At 39.9% G+C, this 16,726-nt stretch overlaps 2 protein-coding genes across 3 annotated transcripts in view; one reads left to right on the forward strand and one right to left on the reverse strand.

The window, feature by feature from the left end:
- agap3 (ArfGAP with GTPase domain, ankyrin repeat and PH domain 3) overlaps positions 1 to 6,576 on the forward strand; it is a 148,672-nt gene extending 142,096 nt beyond the window's left edge. For both annotated transcript variants that reach the window (XM_074651568.1, XM_074651567.1), the window contains exons 17-18: positions 2,390 to 2,645; positions 3,570 to 6,576. In XM_074651568.1, coding sequence (XP_074507669.1) covers positions 2,390 to 2,645; positions 3,570 to 3,800 — 487 coding nt within the window. In that variant the 3' untranslated portion in view covers positions 3,801 to 6,576. The remainder of the gene's footprint in view (positions 1 to 2,389; positions 2,646 to 3,569) is intronic.
- Positions 6,577 to 13,154: 6,578 nt separating this feature from the next.
- gbx1 (gastrulation brain homeobox 1) lies at positions 13,155 to 16,264 on the reverse strand. Its single transcript, XM_074651543.1, has 2 exons — positions 15,494 to 16,264; positions 13,155 to 14,148 (listed from the first exon to the last, which is right to left on the reverse strand). Exons 1-2 carry the CDS (start codon positions 15,951 to 15,953, stop codon positions 13,634 to 13,636), a joined length of 975 nt encoding a protein of 324 aa, XP_074507644.1. The 5' UTR covers positions 15,954 to 16,264; the 3' UTR covers positions 13,155 to 13,633.
- Positions 16,265 to 16,726: the final 462 nt, after the last annotated feature.

The following is a 16,726-nucleotide window of genomic DNA, read 5'->3' on the forward strand; positions in this document are numbered from 1 at the left end:
ATATTCTATATTTTTCTTTTTGTCGACAAGTCCCATGAAAAGACCGGAACTAACAATGCTTTGATTTTACTAAATAGAATTTGTCTCTGTAGACAAAATCTGATACAGCTCATTACTCTGTGAAATAGACCTTCACTGCAAGGTTATTATAGTACATTAAAACAAAAGTAAGCAGTGAAAAATATTTTTCTTGAACTGAAACTAAATAAAAACTATATCCTTTAACAACAAATAAACTAAAACTATACAGTATATCCTGGTAAAAAAATAAAAAATAAAATAAAAATGATCCTAAATTCCTTTCAGTTTTAGTTTTTTTTAGCTTTTATAATATATCAAAAATGAAAAAAAAACGAAACGGCATGAATTTCCGTCAACTCTCATGACATTGAACCACAGAAATTGAACGGACTTGACTTTCCAGGAGATGGTGCCATGTCGCAATTGCTTCACATCGGACACTAAAGTAGCGCAAAGACTAAACAATAAACATTATGGCCATTCCTACACAGTTCTCCAACAATGTATTTTGTATGTATATGTATGTAGCTGCATACTTCTGAGACTTAATACTTGGCCCTAACAAAAACAAACTAACAACTACTGTAAAACTAAATATATAAAAACTAAACTAAACCTAAAAACTGAAACTAAACTAAAACTAGCAAACTCACCCTGAAAACGAACTAAAATCAAACTAAAATGAAATCGAAAAGTCAAAAATAAAATAAAATAAAAACTAATTGAAAATTCAGAACTATTATAATCTTGGTACACAGTTGTCCAATAACTATTAAAAACACATCAGTGAGCCACACTGTTGTGCTGTTTGACATGTTCCTTCATTGACAACAAACATGGTTATATGATGCACATATTTCTTATATTTCTAATTTCTTATTCTTATTTTTATTCTTATATATATTCTCTACATATGTTGTGTTTTATATTGTAGCGTTATGTAAAATTTAAAATAAATGTACAGTTTACATACTCCTTTATTTCTATTTTCTTACATTTCTTTATGATTTTATAAAAGAGCAACTGTAACGTCCCAGTTTCCCCCCGGGGAAGTATTTCTGATTCTGATTCTGAACAAAAATAATATAGAATAGCATCAGCTTTATCCTTTAAATGTCATTTTACTAACAAAATTCCATTCATCTCTATTGCATCGAGGTTGAAACAGAAATCTCAAGTAGCTCAAATATAACAAAATGTGTCTACTTGGCTAAATACTACTTTTATAAATAGGGTGAACCAACCCTTTAATATATGATGATAAATATATAATTTCATGTTGTACATGTGATGTTTTGTTGCTCATCTACAAGGTTGACTTTGGTAATGAAGTTGTACTGTTGGAGTTTGTTGTCACTCTGATTATGATGAAATAGAATTAGATTGTCGGTTAGTACTGGTGCTGCTAAGCCTCGGCCCGTTGATAAAGAGTCCCACGAGAGCCTTGTCACTCCAGCCAGCGTCGCCGCTTCAACTTATCCGTACAAACCTTCTCCTCTCTGTCACTCACCCACAAACCCAAACAACAGCCTCTTTCTGCTCCCCTTATCACACCGGCTGACAGGGTCACAGGGTTAGCGCCACACTGGGCATGCTCAGTCATTCACATATTGATATTGATTTTGTTCTTTATTTGGACAGTTTGTATGTGGGCAGAGAATGAAACTGGGGGGGTGAAGATGGAGAGCAATAGATAGAGTTCTGCCTGGCGATAGAGGATGGAGCCTTCCCTCTGCCTCTATTCTCTGCTGCAAGGCTGGAGTGAAGGAGCCCCACATCCCACCGTCCCTCTCTGGCCGCCATTCAGCCCCATCGATCTGACTCAGGGCCCAGCCACCCCAAGGGAGACCGGGGCTCCGAGACACACTGCCTCTTTTGTGGAGGGGATCCACCAGTTCAGACTGACAGCCGACAGCGCTGATAAAAACACGTCCCCCTCCTTCCCCGTATTGTCAGCGGCAGACATGCTGTTCAAGATGTGTAACCTTTAGAAAGCTGGCCAGGCTCTAACCGTCTTGCTGTCGACCTTAATCACTAGGAAGTGGAATATTGCCCAAAGCGTCACAGCCTTTGGCATTCTCTCATCTCTGCAGCCAATCTCACTGTATTATTTCCCACTGTGATAGTGGAGGCTACTGGCTTTCCTGTGCTCTGATAATCTAGAAACGTCTCTTTAGTGAGTCTCTTAGGCCAATTACTGTAACACTTCCCTCGTGTGTTTACAGTCTACCTTTTGTCTCAAAATATAAATTATGTGTTGAAAGCTCTCTTAATTTAGCTGCTAAATAGCTCCTAGTTGTGTACATATGTTCGCCATGTTTCCTCCAGCCTGACCTGTAGCTTCCCCTGTCGTTTTCGTCCTCTCCAGGGAGGAGAAGGAGCGCTGGATCCGAGCCAAGTACGAGCAGAAGCTGTTACTGGTGGGCCTGCCCCAGTCGGACATGCCCCTGGGGCAGCAGCTGCTTCGGGCGGTGGTGGAGGACGACCTGAGGTTGGTGGTGGTGCTGCTGGCCCACGGCACCAAGGAGGAGGTTAACGAGACCTACGGGGACGGAGACGGACGAAGCGCTCTGCACCTCTCCTGCGCTATGGCCAACGTGGTCATCACACAGCTGCTCATCTGGGTGAGTCGGCTCCTCCGTCTTAAGAGGGGAACGGTCAGAGGTGGATGAACATTGTTATTGTAGGAATTTAGGATTTGAAGTGTGAAAAGAAGGACTTCTCAACAAACAGCAAACCTCTTTAACCGTACCAGATGTGCCAGTGTTTCATTACAAGCCCCTCGACCCAGACACTAAGTGTCTAAAAAAATGTAATTACTTGGATTTTTATTTTTCATAGTTAGCTGTTAAATGTTATTTTCGGTAAGTTTTGGAGAAGTTCCTTAAAGGAAATTCCTCTGGAAATCAGTAACAGTAAAAAATCAGTGCCAGTAAATCAGTGCCTATAAACCTAACTTAACTAATCTCTAACTAAAGTAACTGTCTCAGCTACAGTTAGTATTAGATTGCATACTTATTAAGTAAGGCTTGTTGCTCGAATGTTCAGGTTTTACAGATTTTCAATGAAAAATACCCCAATTTTTCGAAAGGAGGAGATCGGTTTAAACCACTTGAAGGGCACCAGAGGCCACTCTATAATGTTTTATCAACCATAGGGACATCCAAGAGGGCACTTTTACTGCGTTTGTTTCGAACATTGGGGCACCAATGAGTCCACCAGTGGTCCCCTGTCATCCAAATGTTGTTATGTTGCCTGTTCCAGAAAGACAGTGATCAGAGTTTATAGTAACCAGAGACCTCTTGTGACAAACGTAGATGTAAAAAATGTTTCTGGCTTTAGAAGTGAAGAGAAGAATGGGGGAAAACTCAAATGAGCTTCTGAGTAGAAATAGAACGAATAGTTCAACTACAGAGTACTTGTATTGCATATGGTTTTTTTAAAACCCATTTTTAAACTGTTTTTAAATTTAAATCCTCGGAATTTCCCCAAAATATGTAAAATCTTATATCTGATCTGCCTTTCATACCCGTCATCTTCTCCCACAGTACGGTGTGGACGTGAAGAGTTGTGACGCTCGTAGCCAGACCACACTGTCCTACGCCCGGCGAGCGGGCAGCCAGGAGTGCGCGGACATCTTACTTCAGCACGGTTGCCCCAACGACACAAGCAGCCTGACGTCCGTGGCCACGCCCAACATGAGCCGCCGCAACCCCAATCCCAACATCAACAACAACAACGCCCAGTGTGAGCTCAACCGCAGCATCAGCATCATGTAGGAGCCCGGGAGCCACTGCAGACAAACAAACGAACAACCCCCGAAACCCTCTCGTCTCATCCCAGTACTTCCTCCTCTGTTTCACACTGTGTAACCCAGAATCAGTACCAACGGAGAGATATCCGGAGCCATGGACTCATTGTTTATATTCCACTATGCCGAAAGAAGTGGCTGTTCGGACATTGTACATTGTTTGTTTTTATATTATTATTTTTTATTTGTTAAATTCATTCAAATCTTGGTCTGAAACGATCACGATCAGCTTTAAGCTTTTTGTTTTTTAAGCGCCAACCAAACAAATGACTTACTTTGGCATTCATACCTACCCTACGAAAAGCATTTCCTTAATGCTTGAACATTTCCTTTTATGTCTTCCCCTTCTGCCGACGCGAACTGATTTCATAATGAGCTTGAAATGAGAAACTTCCTTCAAATTTCCAAGCCTAAGCATAATAACATAAAACTGTGAGGAATAGTTGTACAAGTGACAAAACACTTGATGTGGGAAAGAAACTAAATCTTCCATGATCTCAATGGCTGTTACAGCTTTAGTAATGATGCATGTCTTCAACACAGCTATCAAACTCATGGCATACTATTCATACACAAAGGCAAAGCAATTATAGTTGAAGAGTCCAAATGATTTAGATACTTAATTCACGGGAAAATGGGTTCGGATCATCATAAAGGAGTTGATTGCGGAATTCCTATCGGGTGAAATTGAGTCATTTCCTCCGCCACCCTTATCGTGATCCTCCAGTAAAAGTGTCCGTGGCTATAAAGGAATTAAGGGGCATAATGTTTTATGACCATCGAAACACAGGGCTTTGTCAGCGTGCCTCTTCAATCAGAATTCATTCAAATCCAAAGGTTTGATTGAAACAGTGAAACTGTACCATTAATGACGTCTTTGTTGGAGTAATTCTCCGAATGATTAGATTGTGTTGATGATTGTTTGACATAGATAGATATCCATTCACCTCCTGTGGCCAAAGGCCGTAGAATCGGTACTTTGGAGAGCATTTCGTTGCTGTGAAATACATATATGGTACTGTGTGTGTGCGTCCGTACATAACTGTACAACACGTCTGTGCTTACGTCTTCGTCTGTGTGCAGCAGAGAGAGCGACTGGGCATTTCTGTTCATAAACACCGGAGAGAAGACACCTACAGTGAACATAACTGTGTTTTAATGTACAGACGTCTGTAAAAAGTAGTTCTTGTTCATTCACCTTATTCCTTATAACAACAGTTTGAACTTCCTTTCCTTTTACCTTAAACCTGTGTGTCAGCCTAAAAGCAGGGAGTTAACAAAATGCATTCATGTGACTGAAGTGAGACATTTAGGGAGTAAAAATGAGCACGGAGACTCATCGAGGGAAGTATAATTAGTTTGACTCTTTGCGTTAATACAAATGTACAGTATTCCACTGACATGATAAGCCGATTAATTTATAGAAAAGGTAAAAAAAATGAATTCAGGTGGAGTTTGCACAATGTCTACAGTGTGTTTTCCCGTTTATTCAACTGCCATTTTTAAGGTTTTAAACCGTCTTGATTTTATGAGTTTACAAAGGCAGGATGTGTGTTTACAGAGCAAGTTGTTAACTTTTTGTACCTTATTTTCAGGATTCTGTTGTTGCTTTACAGTATTTGAATATGTGGTCAAAAGAGGGGTGTTTGTACATCAATGCGATAGCGATATTGTAAAGGAATAGTTTGACATTTTTGGGAAATGTGCTTTCTTGATCAGAAGATCAATACCACTCTCACTCTCAGGTCTGTGTGCGATTAGCCTAGCCTAGCAAACAGTTAGCCTGGTTAACATACACCATGTGACTCCCTCTAAAATAGTTTTTTACATCTACGTCTGTTGTTGTACAAATTAAACAAACAAAAAATATCTTGTCATCAGCATAGAGTTGCTCGCAGACATATTTTCGACCTCTGGAGAGAGCCAGATTAACGCCGTCTCCGTGCTTCTGGCCTTTATGCTAGCTAAACTAAACTGACAGCCTCCTGGCTCTAGCTCTATACTTTATATAGGCATGAGAGTGGTATGGATCTTCTCATCTAAGTCTCAGCAAGAACGCGAATAAGCACAAAATGTCCAACTATTTCTTCATGACGTCCTCAAACCGACCACATATTCAACCTTCAAATTGACATGTACTGTACAGTGGTACTGGCCTTATTTCTGATTTCTACTTGATTTCAATGAGTACATTTCAGTGTCCGAGGGGATTACTGAGTGGAGTTTAATGTGTATAGTGATTACCTGAACCCTTATTTACATACTGTAGATGGTGAAAAAAAAAGAAAACACTAGAAACCTGCCTCTTTTTTTCCCAGACACAACATGTACATATTAGCTTAATGCTTTTACCTGAAGACGAGCTCCTCCTAGAGAAACAAACTGGTTTTAGGTCAACGGTCCCTTTTGACCCATGAACCATATTTTGATATGTTGTTTTTTTTGTTTCTCCTTAGGCATATTTTTAAGGTACTTCTGTTTGGTCCCGACATGAACCGACCATCTTTGGTACTTGTGTATAATGATGTACATTTGACATATTTATAATGCAGTTTGTAAATATCTTTTGTTTTTCTTTTGTTTGAGTTCATTTTCCTATTGTATTTCCTTTTACGTTCAGAACGTGAAACAAAGCAAAAGCTAAAGAGTAACTTGTTGTATGCTTGGATGCTCGGCTGACTGTTGACCTATTAATAAACACTCAAATAAAACGACGTAGCCTTCCCTGCATTTAGGGAAATCGACACATTTGTCTAGTGTATGTGTCCGTCCATCATCCATCACGCTCCCGCCGCTTCTGTGCATGACCTGCTGACGAGGTGAGAGTCCCTCCTTCAAATTAAAAGCCTCACTATCACCTCAACAAGTACTGCCATTTCATGTTCTTCCCTTTTGCATGTTCCTCCATCAAACTTCCTGGAGAAATTCAGCAGTCCTGTTGATGTGTCCCAGACAACAACTCATCCAAGCCTGTTTTTAAAGGTAAGTAAAGCAACCTCTCTCCACTTCCTGCTCGTGGGACCCCCAACAGTTTGCTGAAAGAGGATTAAGATAAAGAGCCGAGCTTAGTGTCAGGCAGCACAACACCGTGGGGAAAAGTGAAAGGTCTCAGTGTTCAGATGAGTTGAGCCCTCACTAATCTACTTCTTATTTCCTGCTAATCTTGTCTCAGCATATCTTCATCCCCTTCCTCTCTCTGTTGGCCAGCTTTGTTTGAGATTCATCATCTGGTTTCTCTTTAGTGGTTCCTCTTCCTCCCTCCGCGCTGGCTTGACATGGAGCCACAATGCTTCGCGTCACGCTTAAAGGCCCCGAAAACGTATTTTACCAATCAGCTTCCTTTCTAGTATTAATGGGGTTCTGCATGAGCATTCAGTCAGTTAGAGGTATACAGTTTGGGATATTTCACATGAACTGATTCTGTATTTCTTCTTTCCTCTGTGCTCTTCTCACTGGTTTGAAGTGGGCGTAGCTCATTTAGAAAAAGGTGACGTTGCATATAGGGCTGCACAATTAATCAAGATTTTATCAAATTTGCAATATGGCCTACTGCAATTTTCAAATCGCAGGAGGATTTTAAATGTTGTCGTGCTGCAGAGATGTCCTGGCCTACTCGTCATATTCTACAGGCTTAAGAAAACAAAAATCACACCATGGTTATTTTAATGTTTTTCAATGAAAATAAGAATAAAGATGTCAAAATGATCATTCCCTCTAGTATCATAAATCACATCGCAGTTGCAATATCAATCAAATTATCGCAGTTAGATATTTTTTCCAAAATCGTTCAGCCCTAGTGCATATCCCTGCACCAATCAGGATTTAGCAATATTTGAATCATAAACTGATGACAGTTGGTGGTTACTGTCAATCAAACCACAAACAGACATAATGCAGCAGAGAGGCTGAGATTTTAACTATAAAATAAATTATCTATTTATAAACTATAAATAATCTTTATTTAACTTTTGATTGTTGCGCATTTGGCCATTACAGTTTTTCTCAATTGTTTACACACAAATACTGGTACTTGACACACAATGACCACAACATGTAACTCATGCACCAACCCCCTGAACCAATTCTGCTAAACTACAAGCACAATTCCTGCTTTACACTCAAATTGCAGTTCTAAAACACACTTTTTTCAAAACACTACACACAATTCTCTGCATTTGGCACAATTTTCATGAAGAAAATCTCGTTTTCACAAGGAACACACTGTCATTCAAAATGCTAAAGTCAATTGCCCTACTATGCACACTGACTCATCACATGGGCAAACACCTGTCACACAGTGTTACAATTAGCAATCAGTTGATGCTTTTCATGGCTGGATTTGACATGCTAAGCGATATTTCCCCCGCTGCTTGGCCAGGGAAAACATTGCTTGTGATGTGGATGAGGTGCTGTGGCCAGACCGAAACAGAAGAGAGGATGCAGCATAGTTTTTTTTCCGTTTTTTTTACTGTAACTATATACAGTAAATTCTTCTGTTGTTTTGTATGTAGACCACTGTATGTGCAACTTTGTGTTGGTTGGGATGTACACTGTGTACATTGTTTTTGTGGGGGAAATAAAATATATTTGTTACCATGTATTTGTGTGTTCTGAGTATAAAAACAATATTCTAAAATATTTTACAACACACTTATGTATGTACTGTCTGTAGTAAGTGTAACACTGAACAAAAAAAGGGCCTAAGTCATTATGATGAATGGAGAAGAAGTGTTTTCCATTCATCATAGTGTTTTACATTGAGCACATCAGTGTTCAACTGGTTCTTATAAATGTCTATTCATATGATGGTTTGTGTGTGTCATTTGAAAACAAAATACCATTTTGAGAAGAAATAACATTGTTTTGAATGTAAAGTTTAATTTTGCAGGAGAATTGAGGGGTTTTGCCCATTGTGTGTGTGTTTTTGGATTTGTGTGTAGAGTTCTGAGAGTATGAGGCATGCTTTCAGAAAATGTGTGTAAACAATCGAGAAAAACTAATATTAAGTGTTATTGAGTTAAACCTCCATCAATTCATTTTTTTGGCCACTTTAGAGCAGCTGAAACGAGCTGTAAACACAACATTGATATATCATCACCTTTGAAGTTGACATCAGCAAATAGTTGCTGTTTTCCACATCCAACTTAGCTTTCATTTTAGACAAATTTAAGTCAAATTTTCACTCTCTTTTGGCTCTTTTTTGGCCTCCACCAACTCCTAAGGGAAATATCTGGCTCTTAAGCTGCTAATTGCTCCACAGTGTTCACCAGCTTGTCGTTAACTGTGTCTGTTTGCTATTTGGTGCTGGGCGGGTAGTGTACAGTGGGTTTTTAGAGCTTTAAACAACTGATAAGAATGTTGGAAGTGAACCAAAACAGCAGCCGGAAAACCAAAACAATGAGATAAAAGATGCTAAAACTGCTCGAGAAGTTCAGGTCTGAGGGGAACTGCAGGGTCGGGTGATAAGTCTCTCCTTTTCACATAAACATATTAACGTGATCCATTGTTAATATGATAATATTTAGGGCTGTCCCGAATCAACGTCTAAATCAGTGTTGGAATGCGTCGTTTTTGTTTGTTTTTTATATATAAGTATATATTAATAATATATAAATCCTCAAATAGCCCATGAAATAAGGAATAATCCCACAACGTTTTTCTTTATTCATATTCAACATTAACTATTAATTAGTAATGTTCAGAGTTTCAGGGCACTGAAACGAAGGAGACGGAGATAGAGAGAAGAGCATGTCAGCCTGCTGTTCGAATATCACTCATTGAAGCTTCGAAGTCCAAAATATTTCATAATAACAGCATACGTTTTGAAGTCTTCAGGGGCTTTAAATGCCAACATGTTAAGGCCTTGCTTAAATGAACCTAAACTGAATCACTCCACATCTCTTGAGAAAATATCACCGATAACAAACGTGTCCTGTAATTGATTACGGTGCCTCTCGCCCTGGCGGACCCCGGCCACTTGTGTTTGTTGTGGTGCGAGTGGAGCGCTCGCCTTCACCGCTGTGTGTTTTGATATTTCATCAGGGCCTGCTAAACAGTGAGGAGGGCTCTCTGCCGCCCACCTCTTCTCAGACAAATTGCCTCCCAAGATTGCAGAGGTGGGTCTGAGGCTGATGGATGGGTACACAAAGACCTGACGAGACCATATTTGCAAACATTAAATCCATATTTCCATAACATGTGAGGGGGCTGCTTGGCCACGGGCCACTTTAACAGCCTGTTTAGCCGAGCAGTCAGTGATGTGATAACATAAATGTTGCTTTAAGGTGTCTTGCATGTCAGCCGTGTGGACATGTTACTGTTTTCTCCTCCTCCCTTCACCCTTTTAACCTCTTTAACCAATAATTATATCCACTCTGCTCCCTCCATCTGACCATCTCTCCTCTCCTCTGAATCCCCCCCAGACCTCAACATCCATTTATCAATTTCAGCTCCATCATGTCTGACCAGTACATCCATGTTGCACCCTTTCTGACGGCCCCAAAACTCATGTCTTCATTTCCATATCCTTGAACCTCTCGCTAATCAGTGGATTTCAGCACATCCCTGCCTCTCTTCCTCTCTCCTGCTGCCAACCCCGCCACGCTATCTTCCTCTTCATCCTCCCCTCTCTCTCTCCTTTGTCTTACATAAACGCTCTGTTCCCATCACTCTCTCCCATTCTCTCCCCTTTCCCTCTCTACCCCTTCCCCGTTGGCTTTTGCCTGCATTTCTCTGTTAATTTGCCTGAGAATGCATTAGCTGTAATGAAGGCTGAGGGCCGAGGGAATCCTCCAGGGTTCCATTAATCATCCCCCCTCAGACAGGCAACCTTGATTACAAGTGGCAAGAAATTCATTAGAGCCGGGCCTCTGACAACTCTTATCTCCGCCACTAGATCTGACTCATTAGGCAGCCAAATTAAAGCTATGATGGCCCTGATGAAACTCATCGCTTGTTTATCTTGTGCGATTTGATGCATCTGCCCATACATCACTGTAGCCGCGGCCGTCCGGACCCTCCCAAGAAGTCAGGCCTGCAGTCGGGCACTGAGCAGCCTGCACTCACACAAGCAGCTAGTAATGAGGTCCCTCCTCGCTTTTCCTCTCCCTCTCTCTCTCTCTCTCCAGGTGGGAATGTGGAAATGGTTTAATGTCTTCGCTGGAGAGAACTTCTGATATTTCAATTTGTGATTCAAGTAACAGAAGGATACTGTCTTGAGACTGAGGCGTTCACTTAAAGTGTACCTTTAATGGAAGATTATTAAAACTCACATCACAAAATCTTCAATAAAGTGACATGATATTAATTGTTTAGTGTTTTAAATAAGCAAATCCTACAAGATGTCACCTTTTTAGTTCATAATTTTCTCACTTTGCAGTAAAACTGGGATGAAATAGTCTAACCACCACCATGACCTTAGCCTCTCTGAGCTGTGTCATTGCTCCTCTTCGTCACCGCCACCGTGCAGCTCATGGGGACCGAAATAGGCCGTTGCACTCTGGCACAACGTCGTGGAATTGACCGTCTATATTAGTCAGCTCTCGGACAATAATAAAACTTCCACCGCTCCCTCACACGACCATCACTCCTTGAATCCCCATCCGAGTGTCACAGTCTTGATGTATGAGGTGGACAGTGGAATAAGCGTTACTACTCCATGGGTGCCCAGGTCATAAAATGTCTGTTTATGTGCTGAGGTCAAACTGAGGTATAAAAAAAAAATTGTTTTCATTCTGTGCGTCCATAATAGACTTGAGAGAAATAAAATGTAAGCTTCAAGAAGAATTTTTATACCATTGCCACCAAAAACCTTCCATATTTTGGCTAAATACACCACTGAAGAGTGCTGGTTCATTTAATAAAATATTAATACTAATCTATTCCCTATCATCATACTTCAACAGGTGCTGCTGCAGTAGTTTAAACATGGCTCGAGGCCCGAGTCTTATTTTGGAAACAGGAAAAACCGAATCACTTTCTCTCATCTGAGGTGAAGTGAAATTATTCCAACATGAGACGTTTCTGGAAACAGTTCAGAGAAACCATTGTAAACCCCAGAAACATGCATATGAAAGTTTGCATAAAACATCAAGCCCTGATTTCCCCTTTCCTGTAAATGATATCTGTGTGGCCAGACAGTATTTTAGTTACACATTATTGGAATATTTGCTGCTCTATGATTTTTATATTGTAAGTTTCCATATTTGGTCTGATGCTTTATGTCACTGTAGCCATCCTTGTGTAAGTGTCAATAGTTATGTAGCTCTAATTGTATTTATTGACTAAGGCGCTTTTATATTTATATTAAAAAAATGACAGTTTTAGAAATGTTTCTTCTTCAATAATAGTAATGGTATTTCTTTTTAAAAAGTCTAATTTAATGAAATATTCTCCCACTAGGGCATCAATCTTCACTCTGACACAGTTTTATTTTGTAAGAATTATCTACATGTGTCAGTATTTGAATAAGTATTAAATCTCTCTAGAAATCTGATCCATTTAGAAAATGACACATTATTTCAGAAAAGTATAATTGTATCCATTATGTCATATGGCACAGAAACAACAGTATATTCTTCTTAACAGTAACACTATTTTAAAATGTTATTTTCAAGCCTCTAAACCGCATCTTAGTAAATGACATCTTGTCAGTATTTATATTTTTGCAGAGTCCATTATTTATTATTTTACCAAAATAAAACGTTCAACTATTAGATTAGTGTTCGCTGCTGTCGGTTAGTGACTGATAGATAAGTTCATTACAGTGTGTTGGATGTTCTCAGTCTAATGAGGATCCATCAGAGACAACATGGCCTCCTAAAGACAAATCAATCACTGCTGCTGTTTAAAAAAGAAAACCCATCTATCTTTCAGGTTCTGATGTTTCTGGAAAAAAAAGAGTAATTTGTAACATCAAGAGATTAAAACTAACATGTGTGTGTAAACATTCAAATGGTAGTTGACTTCTCAGTTGCAACGCTGAAGCTCTTAACATGTTAAAGAAGAACACAGTTTTTCGTAAAAATAGGAATTATATGGAAATATTCTCATTATAAAATTTAAAATAATGTCTTTAGAATTTTTCTTTATTTAAAATGTGTTAAATAACATCAAAATAGCCGCCCAATTGCACTTGTACTGATAAATGAATCGCCATGTTTAAACAATGTAGGCTATATATATTTTCTTTTTTCATTTTAGCAGGATAAAATAATTCCTCGACATTTTTTTGCAACCATAAAAAACATATTTATCTACCCTCTAAACAATAATAATTCAATCTGGATTCCAACTTTTCGTATAAAGCGATTTATTAGGTCAATATACTTTACAGTTTGTCCCTTGTTTGGTCATTATTTCCTTCACATCTTTTCTTTTTTTTTCTTCTCCACAAATAGCTGTCAAAAGGTGGTTTCCAAAAACAAAATGTAAAACGTCTTACATGCAAAATGTGGTCAACAAATTGTACGAAAACACAAAACCAAAAAAAAAAAAAATCACCAAAATGAGGAACATGCACATGAACAGAACATTTTGGCCCCTACATATAAATACTTAGAAAAATCTTTACAGTCTCATCTTCATAGTGCCCATTTGTTACCCATTTATATTTACATATTCACAGAGCAATAAATAAAAATGACAGCATATTGCGGAATAATTGATCTGTCTCCTTCTGCTCGGTCTGACAAAATAATGAATCCTCCTTTTTTGTGCTTCATGCGTTCAACGAATCAGTATCAGGAAGATAAAAGTCAGTTTAAGTGTTTTTTTTATTATTATTATTATTCATATGAGAGTTCATGGCCTGGTCCCTTGTTCTATTTGTTGGTGCTGACTCCTCACAGCGAACCTGTTGACGTGCACCGGAATGGGGACCACTATTTTGGGGTTTCTCACCGGTTCTCCTGACCGGTTGTTCACGTTTCCGGCTTTGATCCGTTTCCACTTGGCCCTGCGGTTCTGAAACCAGATCTTCACCTGCACCTCGCTCAGTTTCAGTGCGTGTGCGATCTGCGAGCGCTCAGTCAGAGAGAGGTACTTTTTACAGTGAAACTCCTTTTCCAGTTCCAGCAGCTGCTCGCTGGTGAAAGCTGTCCGTCTCCTCCGGCTCTTCCCAGCCGAGCCACCGGTCGGCAGCGCCTCCTGAGAGCCCGTCTTTAGCTTGCTCTTCTGGGATAGAGAGCCACAGTTGTTCCCGTCAGAGAAACTCTCGTTCTCGCTGTCTGCCGAGCTGTCCTCTCGGTCGCTGCACACCGTGTCTGCTGACTTCAGGTCCAGCTTCTCGTCGTCTGAGCTGTACAGTTTGGTCTCACCTAAAAAAACGTGAAGAAGAAAAAAGACAATTAAGTTAATTTCTGTTTATTTCTAAGTGAGTGTACACTTGTGCATATGGATTAGCATTATTTCCAGATGGTAGTTTAATGTAGTGTGAGTCTGCCAGCTAAGATTACTGTAGAAGACCTATTCTTTCAATATAGATTTGACAATGAAGAAGTGTTTATGTTCCTTATTTAAGCCATTTTTTGTTAAGGCAATAAACAGAAAACAACAATTCACATTGAGTTACTTGTTCATGGTAAGCCAAAAGAGACCATTATGTATCAACGTTACATATCAAACCATTGTGTGGTTTTTTAGTCAGCTGGTAAAGATAATAGCCAAGAATTTGCTGATAACACTCAAAATGTTTTTTTTTTATATCAACATTAACTGAACTCATATTGGGCCTTTCATAGATCTCCTGTGCATTGTGTATATACTTTTTTATTATTATTATTTTAGTTACTTATGTACTTGTTTGATATGCTGTACACCTTATGTGGTTTGGTATGTTGTTTTGACTCTATGTACTTTGAAAAAATTCAATAAAAAGATTTACACCAGATGTTCCTGTGCGTAAATATAGAGTTGCTCTGTGTAAGTTCAACTGTTTTGGTGGCAACTTAGAAGGAGGTTTAATCCCCCTACAAAATCATTTTACTTAGAAGTTTTCTTTAAATATGATAAAGCATGCCCTCCAATTTTCATTATAGTAATATGAAGAAAACAATTCAGAAATAATTTTGAATGAGAAATAATAAATGTAATCTGGAACGACAGATGTTATATTAACTGTCATCAGGTTTGCATCCCCATGAATGTGGGCTCTAATAAATGTTTTATCATTAATCTTTCTGTTACTCTGAAAAGCTGGCAAAACTGATGTAAGATTTTACTTTTTTTGTTTAATTTGAGGGACCAAACACTTTTCGCTATGGCCCAACAAACTGTTTGCACACTGTCAATATTTGCTGTTTATATCATGTTTATTTTTTTCTATATAGCTTATTTTGTATATTGTATATTGGTAGAAATTAAATTTTTTTTTAATTCTTATTTTATTCTAACGTTTTTATCTATTCTTTTGTTATCATACTGTTTAACTTGCACCAACAAAACCAAAGCAAATTCCTAGTGTATACCTCTTACACCTGGCAATAAATAAACACCATTCTGATTCTGCATTCTGATTCTGATTCTAATTCTGATTCTGATTCTGATTCTGATTCTGATTCTGATTTTTACGCACCGTATAGTGACTTTTTACGCAGCAGCCTTTGAGGTTTTGGATTTGATAACAACAAAATACCACAAATAAAACAATGAAACCGAGCTCACCTGATATTGTTTGAAAAGTTTCCGAGAAGTTGAGCAGATCGGAGCTCTTCTCTCGGCTGTGCAGCTCGTCGGAGTGCGGACTCTCCTGCTGCTGCCTCCTCGCTACGCTCTCTATTGCGGCGCTCAAACGCGGACCTGGGAGTTCTTGTGGCGGGTAGAAACTGTCCGGAGGATCCGAGAAACTGGGCATGGACGTGGTGAGAGCCACCATGGACGGAACCCCCTGACCCAGACTGGCGCAGAAGGTGTTGGTGAGCCGCCCGGCGAAAGAAGCCAGAGGCGCCAGTGGAGGTATACCGGACGATAGAGGCGAGTGTGATAAAGCCTGCGGGATAACCAGCGGTCTGTACGGCATGAACATGGGATAACCCGTGTAGAGCAGGTGTCCCGGTCTGGGCTGAGGAGTCCCGATAAGGGATTCGATAGAAAACGCAGTCCCTTGGACGCCTGGTCTCTGCATGGTTGTTTTTTATTTGGTGGAAACTTGGAAAAGGTGTCCTCTCCTCTCTCCTCGGCTGCGCGTAAAACTTTTCAGTGGTTCAGTTTCAGAGCGGATTGAAAGTAGATCCGTGTTGTCATCCCTGGTAGTGGACTACTTCTTCTTCTTGTCCGGATCTCTGCGCCTCTATATGGTTTAGTCTGTCTGGGAGCTTTGTTGTGTGCCACACCAGTACCTTTTTTCCTCTTATTTGTCACCACACTGAGACATAAACACACGCTCTCTCTATCTATCTACCTCTCCTCTCTCACTCTGCAACTCCTCCCTCTGTGTGTGTGTGTGTGTGTGTGTGTGTGTGTGTGTGTGTGGTGGTGTGTGTGTGTGTGTGTGTGTGTGTGTGTGTGAGAGAGAGAGAAAGAGAGAGAGAGAGAGAGCATTGGTTATCATCTGCAATACAAGAGAGGAATGAAAAGGGGGTGTTTCCCTGGGGGCTCATCCATCTTCCTCAAATTACGCTTCATTTCCTTATTCAGCCTCTGACTTTTTGGCCGTCTAGAGAGGCGGTAGTTTCCCAGTGGAGACCAAATAGACCCCCCTTCATCCAAGTCCTCCTCCTCCTCCTTTTGCCAGGTTCACCATTGACTGCTAAAACGGTGTGAGTGTGAGAGACTGTGCTCCAGCCCTTCCCCTTCTATAATCGTTGACCACACCAACCCAATCAGCTATTATTAATTTTGATTGATGATAAGTAATTACTCTGGCTTTTGTTGGGAATATTGGGGGCCGATGGGCAT

Source organism: Sebastes fasciatus, chromosome 11 (genome assembly GCF_043250625.1).
Source record: "Sebastes fasciatus isolate fSebFas1 chromosome 11, fSebFas1.pri, whole genome shotgun sequence".
Taxonomy (NCBI): Eukaryota; Metazoa; Chordata; class Actinopteri; order Perciformes; family Sebastidae; genus Sebastes; species Sebastes fasciatus.